The sequence below is a fragment of the Microcaecilia unicolor genome, chromosome 7 (genome assembly GCF_901765095.1).
Source record: "Microcaecilia unicolor chromosome 7, aMicUni1.1, whole genome shotgun sequence".
NCBI lineage: Eukaryota > Metazoa > Chordata > Amphibia > Gymnophiona > Siphonopidae > Microcaecilia > Microcaecilia unicolor.
In genome coordinates this window covers 129,933,265-129,945,331 of record NC_044037.1, presented here as the reverse complement: position 1 = coordinate 129,945,331, position 12,067 = coordinate 129,933,265, and the positions used below count along the sequence as shown (strand labels likewise).

Here is a 12,067-nt window from a genome sequence, read left to right as displayed (position 1 = left end):
GTTCGACAGAGTGGGATGGGAGTACATGTTCGCAGTGTTACAACATATGGGTGTTAAGGGATGGGCGTACCAGGCGATCCAATCTCTGTACTCAGGCCCCACAGCTGCAGTACTGATTAATGGCTCAAGAACAACTCAATTCCCCATAGCGAGGGGTACGAGGCAGGGCTGTCCATTATCTCCGGCCCTGTTTCTTCTCTCGATAGAACCCCTGTTGAGGAGTCTAAAAAAGGAAAGGGAGATAGCTGGAGTGGAGGTAGGGGGAGAGACGTTGAAAGCTTTAGCGTTTGCAGACGACCTACTGATAATGACCACTAGACCGGCTGCGTCCCTCAGTGTGCTAATAGATAGGGTCTCTCACTTTGGTATGCTCTCGGGATTCAAAGTCAACTTAGAGAAATCCCGTATCATGCACATTCAATCCAGTCCCAATGGCATGGAGGGGTTTAAGTTCCCACTACGCAGGGCAGAAGGAGCCATCAAGTACCTGGGGGGGCAGATCCCGAGTGACATGTCCCAGCTTTATGGCCTGAACATTCAAAAGCTGATGTCTGAAACGGCAATCAGGCTGGGTCAATGGCAGGGGCTACCTCTCTCTCTTATGGGACGCATAGCGCTGTACAATATGATGATAGTTCCACGCTGGTTGTATGTTTTTCAGGTTTTACCATTGTATCTCTCTAATAAAGATGAGAAACAACTGAATGTAATGTTACGAAAATACTTATGGCGGGGGAAAAGACCACGATTGTCATTGGAAGTGATGCAGATACCAAAGGAGTATGGGGGAATGGGTTTGCTAAGCATGCGGCACATGACGGTAGCATGTGCAATGAGACATATTAATGACTGGTTCCACAATACTACAGATTTCTCGGCAACCCAAATGGAGAAAAACTTACTTAACCCCCTTCATTTTAGCAGTGCCCTGCATGGCTTGGATAGAGGAACTTCCCCTGTTTTGAAGTTCACTAACATTTTACAAACTGCGCAAAAAACCTGGAAGTGAATTTGCAAAATGCATCATTTGTCCTATAAAACTACTCCGTACCTACCACTGAGGGGGAACCCGGACTTCCCTCCTGGAGACTTATATGCTGTGTTCAAGCGCTGGGAAGGGCAAGGAATAATTTATTTTCAACAAATACTTACAGAGGAAGGGAGACTAAAAGCCTTCGCAGAACTTCAAAGGTTAAAACTGTTAACTCCGAGGGACTACTTTCACTACTGGCAACTACAACACAGTGAGGCATATTTTCAAAGCACTTAGCCTTCCAAAGTTCCATAGAAACCTATGGAACTTTGGAAGGCTAAGTGCTTTGAAAATATGCCTCTATGTGTCTAGTCTGGAATGGGAAGACCTAACAGAAGATGTCCAAGTGGAAGTAGCGGAGGCGTTTTCACTTAACTCCCAGCAGAAGGTGCCTTTGAAATACCACCAGAGGCATATTAAAGATCATAAATTGGAGCTGGACTATGCAAAATATGCTGGGGAATGGGAGAAAGACCTGAACGTAGCTGTTACGCCCGACGTGTTCAAAAATCATGTCCTGACCATCCATCGAACTTCTCCGCTGTTGGCACACTGGGAGATGCAGTATCGCTTTGCCCTTAGACTTCATGTTCCTCCACGGCGAGCGTTCCATATGGGAGCTTCCCCAGATGGGGCATGCCCCAAATGTGGGAGAGAGGGAGCGACTTTGAGACATATGTTCTGGCGCTGTGCACAGGTGGAGAAATTCTGGAAGAGTATTTTGGAACAGATCTCTAAACTGTGGGCCATAGTCTGGCGTTATTCTCCGTTGCTGTTGTTTGGTAAACCTGAACTGAGGCCCCCAGTCCCAGGGGGATGCTTAGCCTTTATAAAACGAGCTACTGTTATAGCAAAGGCAACTATTCTTACAGATTGGCTCTCTCCTGATGGTCCCTCAGCACAGAAGTGGAGAATGCAAATGGTGACTTTGATGCGTTTGGAAAGACAGATGTGTCAGGGTAAATCTGAGCCGGACTTGCAACAATTCTTAAAGAGATGGAGCCCATTCTTACAGACATTACCCCCTGCTTCTAGAAGCCATCTGCTGAACCTCTAATACTAGTAGCTTTTAGATCAACTAACTGAGTTTATCCTAGAACTTGAGGAATAGGGGAAGGGTAGGGAGGGATGGGTGGGTAGTTAAGGAAGGGTAGGGGAATAGATGGTTACATAGGGACTATGGGGTTATAATATGGCCTCATGGGAAATGTATAATGGAAAATATGTGGATCCAGTGGTATATGACTGCTAATTATTGTACATACTGAAAGAACATATGTTGTTTCTGTTAATGCTAATAAAAACGATTTAAACATAAATCCTCATTGAACCAGGGAATTGATTTGGTTCTGCATTTCTTTGTATTCATTATCGGGGTTATTTCGTCTAGTACGAATTTGCATTGTTCATCCCAGGTTGTGAGGAATTCTGTGGTTTCATTTGATAGGTTTTTAGTGTTGGATAGGATTTTATCCCAGAACTCTTTACCATTGATCTTGTCCCTGGTTTCATATTGGGTTGGTGTTTTCTTGGTTTGTGATGAGGTTTCTTTCCAGTTAAGTGTTATTTTTTATTTTAGTTACATTTGTACCCCGCGCTTTCCCACCATGTCTCAACAAGGTTCGGATATCTGGTCAGGGGCCACCATCTAGGGGATCCCACCAGGAGGTACCTCATACATCCTATCTGGGGGTATTCCCTTGATAACTTCCATGGGTTCCTGGGTTTCCCTGGGGGAAACTTTTCATTGGGGAGGGCTCTTCCTGCTTCCCATTCCCCCTTACTTTGGCCTCTAATTAGTGTTCTGCCAGAGTAGTGGCTTCCCCTATGGTCTTTGGCCTTTGCCAGGTGATACACATTTATTTATTTGTTACATTTGTATCCCACATTTTCCCACCTATTTGTAGGCTCAATGTGGCTTACATAGTACTGGAGAGGCCTTTGCTAGCTCCAGTGTGAACAAATACAGGGTGATGTACTTATAACACAACTCTTCCGTTCTCCGATTCCCTAATGTGGATGTGCCACATGAACTTGATCTTACCACAACAAGTACATAAGTACCGCCATACTGGGAAAAGACCAAGGGTCCATCAAGCCCAGCATCCTGTCTCCGACAGTGGCCAATCCAGGCTTCAAGAACCCAGCAACCCCCCCCCCCCCCCCCCCCACACACACACACAAAAAAAAAGCTTAATTCTTAATAATGTTCAATGGACTTTTCCCTCAGGAATCTGTCCAAACCCCCTTTAAATTCCGTAAGGCCAGCTGCTGTCACTACATTTTCCGGCAATGAGTTCCAGAGTCTAACTACATGCTGAGTAAAGAAAAGCTTTCTCCTATTTGTTTTAAATCTACCATATTCTAGCTTTATCTTGTGTCCCCTGGTGTTGTCGTTTTTTGCAAGTGTAAACAAATGCTTCACATCTGTCCGCTCTATTCCGCTCATTATCTTGTAGACTTCTATCATATCACCCCTCAGCCGCCTTTTCTCCAAACTGAAGAGACCTAACCTTCTCAGCCTTTCCTCATAGGGAAGTCGTTCTATTCCCTTTATCATTTTCGTCGCCCTTCTCTCCACCTTCTCGAATTCCTTTATATCTTTTTTGAGATGTGGCGACCAGAATTGGACACAATATTCTAGGTACGTACGGTCGCACCGTCGTGTGATACAACGGCATTATAACGTCCTCGTGTTTGTTTTCCATTCCTTTCCTAATAATACTCAACATTCTGTGCGCTTTCTTAGCCGCCGCAGCACACTGAGCAGAAGTTTTTAACGTCTTATCCACAATGACTCCCAGATCCCATTCTAGGTCTGTGACTCCTAACACGGAACCTTGCATGACATAGCTGTAATTTGGGTTCCTTTTACCCTCATGCATCACTTTGCACTTGTCAACACTGAATTTCATCTGCCACTTTAGTTTGGTTGTGTTGCAGAGATTAGGCATTTAAGTTGGATCGGTAGGGTATGCCTTTTTAAACAGGTTAGTTTTTAGTGATTTCTGGACGTTTAGGTGGTTGTACATCATTTTCAAGGCTTTTGGTAATGCATTCCATAATTGTGTGTTTATGTAGGAAAAACAATGGAGAAGGGTAGTTAGTGGGGTTCCTCAGGGGTCTGTGCTAGGACCACTGCTTTTTAATATATTTATAAATAATTTAGAGATGGGAGTAACTAGTGAAGTAATTAAATTTGCTGAAGACACAAAGTTATTCAAAGTCGTTAACTCGTGACAGGATTGTGAAAAATTACAGAAGGACCTTACGAGACTGGGAGACTGGACGGCTAAATGGCAGATGACGTTTAATGTGAGCAAGTGCAAGGTGATGCATGTTGGAAAAAAGAACCCGAATTATAGCTACGTAATGCAAGGTTCCACATTAGGAGTTACGGACCAAGAAAGGGATCTGGGTGTCGTCGTCGATAATACACTGAAACCTTCTGATCAGTGTGCTGCTGCGGCTAGGAAAGCAAATAGAATGTTGGGTATTATTAGGAAAGGTATGGAAAACAGGTGTGAGAATGTTATAATGCCGTTGTATCGCTCCATGGTGCGACCGCACCTGAGTATTGTGTTCAATTCTGGTCGCTGCATCTCAAGAAAGATATAGTAGAATTGGAAAAGGTGCAGCGAAGGGCGACTAAAATGATAGCGGGGATGGGACGACTTCCCTTTGAAGAAAGACTAAGGAGGCTAGGGCTTTTCAGCTTGGAGAAGAGACAGCGGAGGGGAGACATGATAGAGGTATATAAAATAATGAGTGGCGTGGAACAGGTGGATGTGAAGCGTCTGTTCACGCTTTCCAAAAATACTAGGACTAGGGGGCATGCGATGAAACTACAGTGTAGTAAATTTAAAACAAATCGGAGAAAAGTTTTCTTCACCCAACGCGTAATTAAACACTGGAATTCGTTGCCGGAGAACGTGGTGAAGGCGGTTAGCTTAGCAGAGTTTTAAAAAGGGGTTGGACGGTTTCCTAACGAACTAGTCCATAAACCACTACTAAATGGACTTTGGAAAAATCCACAATTCCAGGAATAACATGTATAGAATGGTTGTATGTTTGGGAAGCTCGCCAGGTGCCCTTGGCTGTCATGTAACTCGGGGCTTCTCTGTAGATGATTTTGTGAGCCAGGGTGCAGATTTTGAAGGCGATGCGTTCTTTGATTGGGAGCCAGTCTAGTTTTTCATGGAGGGGTTTTGTGCTTTCAAATCATGTTTTACCAAATATAAGCCTAGCTGCCATGCTTTGAGCGGTCTGAAGTTTAAGGTTTGTTCTTTACATCCCGCATAAATTCCATTGCAGTAATCTAAGTGGCTTAGTACCATTGATTTCATCAGGTTGCGAAATGATTCCCTTGGGAAGAATTGCTTCATGCGTTTGAGTTTCCACATTGAGTGGAACATTTTCTTTGTTGTGGATGCCACTTGGCTCTCTAGTGTTAGGTTACGGTCCATTGTAACACAGAGGATTTTCAAGCTGTCTGAGATAGGAAGGGTGTGATCTGGGGTGTTGATACTTGTGGGGGTGTCCGCGCTGTGCTGGGATGAGAAGATGAGGCAATGAGTTTTTTCTTTATTGAGTTTTTGTTGAAATGCATTTGCCCATGAATCCATGATGTTCAGGCCGAGCTTGATTTCGTTGGTGATTTCTGACAATTTGGTTTTGTAAGGAATGTATATTGTGACATCATCTGCATATAGGAAAGGGTTAAGGCCTTGGTTGGATAAGGACTTGGCAAGTGGGGTCATCATTAAGTTGAATAGGATCTTAGCAGCGGGTAAAATAGTTAGAAACTGCCCTAAAACAATCAGTTGCACGACAGCCTCTGTCGTCTGCCATTCAGGCTCAAGCCATTGTGTGGCTAAGTCCATAAGACTTTGTGCTATCATCCCTGGCCACTCCCCCTTCTGGAATTCCCTTTTCTAAACTTTTTCAGTATTGTTCTGGGGAGAGTCCTAATCTGTCCTCGATGGCATCTCACACTTGCTTATAGTTTAAGATGTGGTTGGCATCCAGTGCTGTATAAATGGCCTGGACTTCCCCTGTTAGATACAGAGCTAATTTGATGGCCCACTGTTTTGCTGGCCATCCAGTCACTGTGGCTATTCATTCAAATGTAGTTAGGTAGGACTCTGTGTCATCCCCCAGTCCCAACTTAGTCAAAGTTAGTCCCCTTGTCCACTCCATGGGGGTTGGCCCTTGGGTCCCACTAGTCCAGCCCACCTCAGAGTCCTATCAAGCCACCATGTTTTGCAGTCCGTCCACCAAACATTATTGCTCCTTCAACTGTGCCTCTATCAGCAACAATATAGGCTATTGTTGCTGCCACTGGCATTCCATAGCCCAGGAGAACCGGCATTCCATGGCCTCATGCTGTGCATGCACCTGCTCCACCATCAATTTGAGCACAGCTTCTGACTTCATAGTCCTGTGGAAGAAAAACACAAGCCCAAGTGTGGATCACCTAACATGGGGACTCTTCATTCCCTTTTATCTCAAAAGAAACCCCTCAAGCATACTCTTACCCCCCCCCCCCCCCATGGTACCCTTTACTGTTTTTGCTGGGTAGGAGCGCCTTCTCCAAGGGGACATATGTCCAATGTGCAGTCTCTCTTTCTCCAGGCAGTTTCAGCCGATACCACGACTGCCACAAATTTGCGAAGCCTCCGCCTATCCAAAGGTGTTGGCCAAGTATCAACCGACCATCCACTGTCTACCCAAAGCTGTAGGCTGAATATCCACCTACCATCCACCACCTGTCCGATGATGTAGACCAAGTATTCACTGACCATCCACAATAGATCAGCTCCTTAATCCAAAATGGAGTACAAGATAATCCTCTATAGTCTATCAATCATTCTATCTAGGATAATTCCCCAGGGCCTCTCGCCTTCAGAAAGGGATAGCTTAATCTCCAACCCTCTGCTCTCCTCTGTGATTGGGTCTTGTTCAGAGTCCCCCTCTTTAGTTAGGGTGAATCCAAGATCCTCAATGATTCAACAATGTTATGGCTCCTTACAGTCCAGTGGTACACCGATATGCCCTCCCTTGCCCCTTCTTGTGTTTAACCAGGGGGAGTGTTTCCGTACTCCTCCCCCTGCCTAGGAATTGCTACAGACTGCTGGCAAACTCCCCAACCACACAACCACAAAAGCCACCTGCAACCCCCTCCCAACACACAAACACATACACACACACAACACACACACACACACACACAAACACACAACACAAACACACACACAAAAACACACAAACACACAAACACACAACAAACACAAAAACACACACAAACAAACACACAAACACACACACAAACAAACACACAAACAAACACACACACACAAACAGCCTCGACGGTGCACCTCTAAGTGCCCCCCCCGCCGCATCGCCACAACAACCCATGCAACGGGGCATCAGAAAGCCCCTACCCCCCTTCCCTCCTCGCCGCATCACCCAACCCCTCCCCCGCCGCTTCACCAAGCCCCTCTCCCCCCCCCCCCACATCGACCGCCTCACTACCCGCGACCGCTAATACAAACTCTGTCCGGCGGCTGCTGCTGCTTCTATTCAGCAGCAGCAGCCTGTACATAAAGAAAACAAACAAAAAAAACCAACCTCCTAAAACGCACCTCCGTGGAGAACCATCTCACATTGGCTGACGTCTCTGCAGCCGCTCCTCCTCTCCCCTCAACATCAGTGCTCCTGCCGGAAGACCCCGGAGAAACGCCGAGACGTCAGAGGGGAGAGGAGGAGTGCATGCTGAAACTTCAGCCAATGTGAGATGCTTCTCAACGGAGGTGCGTTTTAAGAGGATTTTTTTTGTTTGTTTTCTTTATGTACGGGCTGCTGCTCTTTCTGAAACATACACTCCAAGGAAAACCTTGCTAGCGCCCGTTTCATTTCTAACAGAAACGGGCCTTTTTTACTAGTGTACTAATAAGGGAATAGGACTGGAGGAAAGGGTTGAATCATGTGCCATGGGGGAGAACTGGGGGCACAGTAAAGGGATGAATCAGATGCCATGGTGAGGGGATTGGGATTGGCAGCAGACTAAAGGGGGTAAATTATGTGCCATGAGGGGGTGAGGATTGGGGGCAGAGTAAAGGGATGAATGTGCCATGGGGGGACTGGGGACAGAGTAAAGGGGTGAATGTAGTATGGGGGGTTAGGGGCAGAGTAAAGGGGTGATTGTGCCATGGGGATGGGAGCAGCTCTCCCCCCCCCCCCCCCCACACACACACACACACCATCCACCTTTCTCCATCCCCTTGCACCTAAAGAGACAGACACCATCCACCTTTCTCCAACCTCCTGCCCCCAAAGACACAGACACACACACCATCCACCTTTCTCCAGATACTCTGTAAATATAGACTGCTAAAGACTGGCTTAGATAAGTAAAGCACAATTAAAAGTTATTGACTTTTTAATTGAGCAAATTTTTGGCAGTAGCAACACACTATTAAAATAGAGGTTCTTTAAAGACCAATGAAAGATAAGCGAACCTATCATAAGACTTTCAGAAAAGCCTGTCATAACGGTTTCTGAGGTCTTTTTTTCCTTTCCATATACTAGTGAGTTTCAATTCACTTCAAGAAGAGTCAGGTTGTTTGTTGACTTTTTATGTTAACAGTCACTGTTTGTCCTCATATTTAACACTACTGTCTGAAGGGGTAGCAGCACTGGATGTATGGACTATGTGAATACCATACTGGCATTTTCTTCTCCCTCACCCCTTTCCACTACCTCTTACTCTCTTACTCTCTTCAGTCTTCCATATCATTTGACCCCCCTCTGCCAGAGAAGATCCAACTGAATGAAATGTTCCAATTTGTTTTCCGATTGTATTTATATGTAGTTTGTGCAGTTCATATTCCCAGATTGGCCCCAACATAGGGGTCGGGGCAGGGGGGTAGGACAGGTGGGACATTTGGGAGGGGCAAAAACAAAAGTTGGTCTGGGCAGCAAAATCTAACAGGTGAGTCACAAACCTGGGGTACCTCAGTACCGCAGATTGGTAACTCATGCAATAAATTTTGAGTTCCTGATCACAGCTGCTCAATGAGAGACTCCCCCCCCCCCCCCACCACCACCACCTTGAGCACTGATATGCTTCTCAGAAATCTGCCACTCTCTCATCCCCTCAATCTCATTGTTATGCACTCTCCATCCCAATCCAATACCCCCTCTCCCTGCACCCCTCCAGAACCTACGAAGGTTCTTCCTGGTGTCTATGGTAGGGTGGGAGTGATCCCCAGCCCTCACGCCTTACCAGTTCCGATTTGCAGAATGGCAGCCAAACTCCTCTACTGGTAGTCTCACAATGCTACTGCTAAGGAATCAACCTTCCAAATAAGGGCAATCATTGAATGAGATTGTGGTTTATGACATAAATAAAAATAAATAATGCTGCATTATTTGGCAAATAATGTGCATTATTGCCTTTACACAGTAGTTACTTTCCCTCTTAATGGTTAAATTTTGGCTGCACATAGAGTTGTTAAAATGAATAGGATGAAATATTTTTCACTCAATGAATAGTTAAGCTCTGGTACTTTTTACTAGAGGATGTGGCAACAGCGTTAATGTATCTGGGTTTAAAAAAGGTTTGGATAAATTCCTGAAAGAAAAGCCCATAGATTGTTATGAGATAGAAATGGGGGAAACCACTGCTGTCCCTGGGATTGGTAGAATTGAATCTTGCTACTATTTGGAATTCTGCCAGGTACTTGTGAGCTGGATTGGCCACTGCTGGAAGCAGGATGCTGGGCTAGATGGACCATCAGTCTGCTCCAGTATGGGTATTCTTATGTTTATTTTCTAAATGGTCTTGGGAGGGAGGGGGTTGAGGGGGTTGAAGTAGGTCTGGAGAATTTTAAAATTAATGATTTTTGTGGCTAACTCCCCAAATCACTTTGAATATTGGCCCTACAGTGTCTTCATCAGGGATATAGTTGTGTGACAGTGGGAGAAAAAGAATTAAAAAAACTAGCCTCCTGATTCATGAATAGTTGCTCATTCCCTCATCTCATATGCAGGAAGCACTGCATACCTTTACACCTTGGTCTCCATTTAATCCTCTTTCTCCTGCTTCACCAGGATAACCTTCAGGACCCTAAGAAAAAGGGAAGAAGGAAAGAAAGATAGTAACATAGTAACACAGTAAATGACACAGATAAAGACCTGTACGGTCCACCCAGTCTGCTCAACAAGCTAAACTCATTTTACATGGTATGTGTTACTTTATATGCATACCCGAGTTTGATTTGTCCTTGCCTTTCTCAGGGCACAGACCATAGAAGTCTGCCCAGTACTGTTCTTGTACTAAGTTCTAAAGCTAATGTCGAAGCCCCTTAAAATGTACACTCCAGGCCCATCCCTTTCTATTCAGTCATGATCAGGGCATAAACCGTAGAAGTCTGCCCAGCTCCCATTCTGTTTCCCCAAGATTTAGTACAAAGTAATTTTATATCCTGAGGTTAAAACTGGGGTGAGGGAAGGTAGTGGACTCAAGAGGTGCTACAATAATTCCATTATTTGGGGCTGTTTTAAAGTTCAGAAAAATGTTACTGAAACCCCCAAAAGCAGGACCAATGTTATTGTGCATAAACATTGATATCCATTCTAAGTGTCTCCATTTTTTGCAAATTAACATCTTTATATGTAACTGAAGAAAGAACTCTTAAGATGGGTGCAAGTACTTCTTTGTAGAGAAATGTTCAGGCTAGTGAAGAGATTTGTGAGTAATCAGTGAGTACTCTTTTTTCAAAGGTGAGATATTAGCTTAGGAAAGAAATCAATGCATCTTTGATCTGTGCACACTATGCAGAATGAGTTTCTCAAGAGAACAGGTACCATCAGAATCATCTATCAATCAGAAATGTTTCTGTGTATATCATGGGATGGAAAATGTAAAATGACACATTTTAGTATCACGGTTCTGTACCTACTACAAGATGGAACATAAAATAGGATAGGTGAAACTCTGCTATATGTAAAATAGATTAGTACATTTTAAAATATATAGCAAAATGCAGTGTTATACATGTAACATGGACTAGAACATCTAAAGGAACATATGACATGATGGGATATGTATGTGATGAAGAGTAAAGGAGGACAGGTTACCTCAGATGAACAACACATACAAAGACTTGGTGATGGCCAAGGAAAGGAACAAGACTATGGAGTTCACTTTTAGTTGCAATAATTTAAGTTTGGATATTAGAATAACGGTGCCTTTTGCCACATCTTGGTATGTAAGGTCCTGTATGCAACACAAGCTGGTGGAAGTAGCAGGAGTTGGAGTATAATTTTGGGTGTAACATGGGTTAAAGTTACATTGTGGTATTCTTACCTTTGTTCCAGGGTCTCCCTTACAGCCAGGCGGTCCAATTCGTCCCCTTTTTCCCTTAAAAATAAAACAAGTAAGAAATTATTGGGCCTGAAATTCAAAGGAGTTTAACCGAGCAGGAGGCGCCCCCTACCCAGTTAAATCTGTTGAGCTGGCCAGCTGCTGATATTCATCAGCACTTACCTGGGTAGTTCTACTGAATGTCGGCTCTAATCAGTCATTTACAAACTGGCTAGATAAGGGGTGGTTCATGGGCAGATTTCAGGCAGAGCCGCTACCACTACTTTTCAGTCCACTACTGCTTAAGTAAGCGGATAAAGTTAGGATAGCAAATAGGCTGTCCTAACTTAGAAGTCAAGATAACTGGGCATTAGTCTGAATGTCAATCGGTGCCCAGTTAACTACCAGGTGACCGCACATAAATAGACATTCAATGCCGGAGCCTGGACATAGACCAGCATTGAGTATTGGAGGTTAACTGTGTCCACAGCAGTGTCTTAAAAACTGCTGACTGCCGTGAAATGAATATTATCCCCATTAAGTGTAAGAGGTCTTAGACTAACAAGAAATAGATTTTTACTATAAATTTTATTGGGCTGTATGGGGTTAAATAACTGCATGCAACAGAATTCAAGCATGCAAGCATGCATGGGATTGATACAAAG

At 44.4% G+C, this 12,067-nt stretch overlaps 1 protein-coding gene across 3 annotated transcripts in view; it reads right to left on the bottom strand.

The window, feature by feature from the left end:
• The window catches only part of COL6A2 (collagen type VI alpha 2 chain), a 479,211-nt gene that overhangs the window by 281,462 nt on the left and 185,682 nt on the right, over positions 1 to 12,067 (bottom strand). For all 3 annotated transcript variants that reach the window (XM_030210351.1, XM_030210352.1, XM_030210353.1), the window contains exons 11-12: positions 11,406 to 11,459; positions 10,101 to 10,163 (exon numbers count right to left, since the gene is read on the bottom strand). In XM_030210351.1, the coding sequence (XP_030066211.1) occupies positions 10,101 to 10,163; positions 11,406 to 11,459 (117 nt within the window). The remainder of the gene's footprint in view (positions 1 to 10,100; positions 10,164 to 11,405; positions 11,460 to 12,067) is intronic.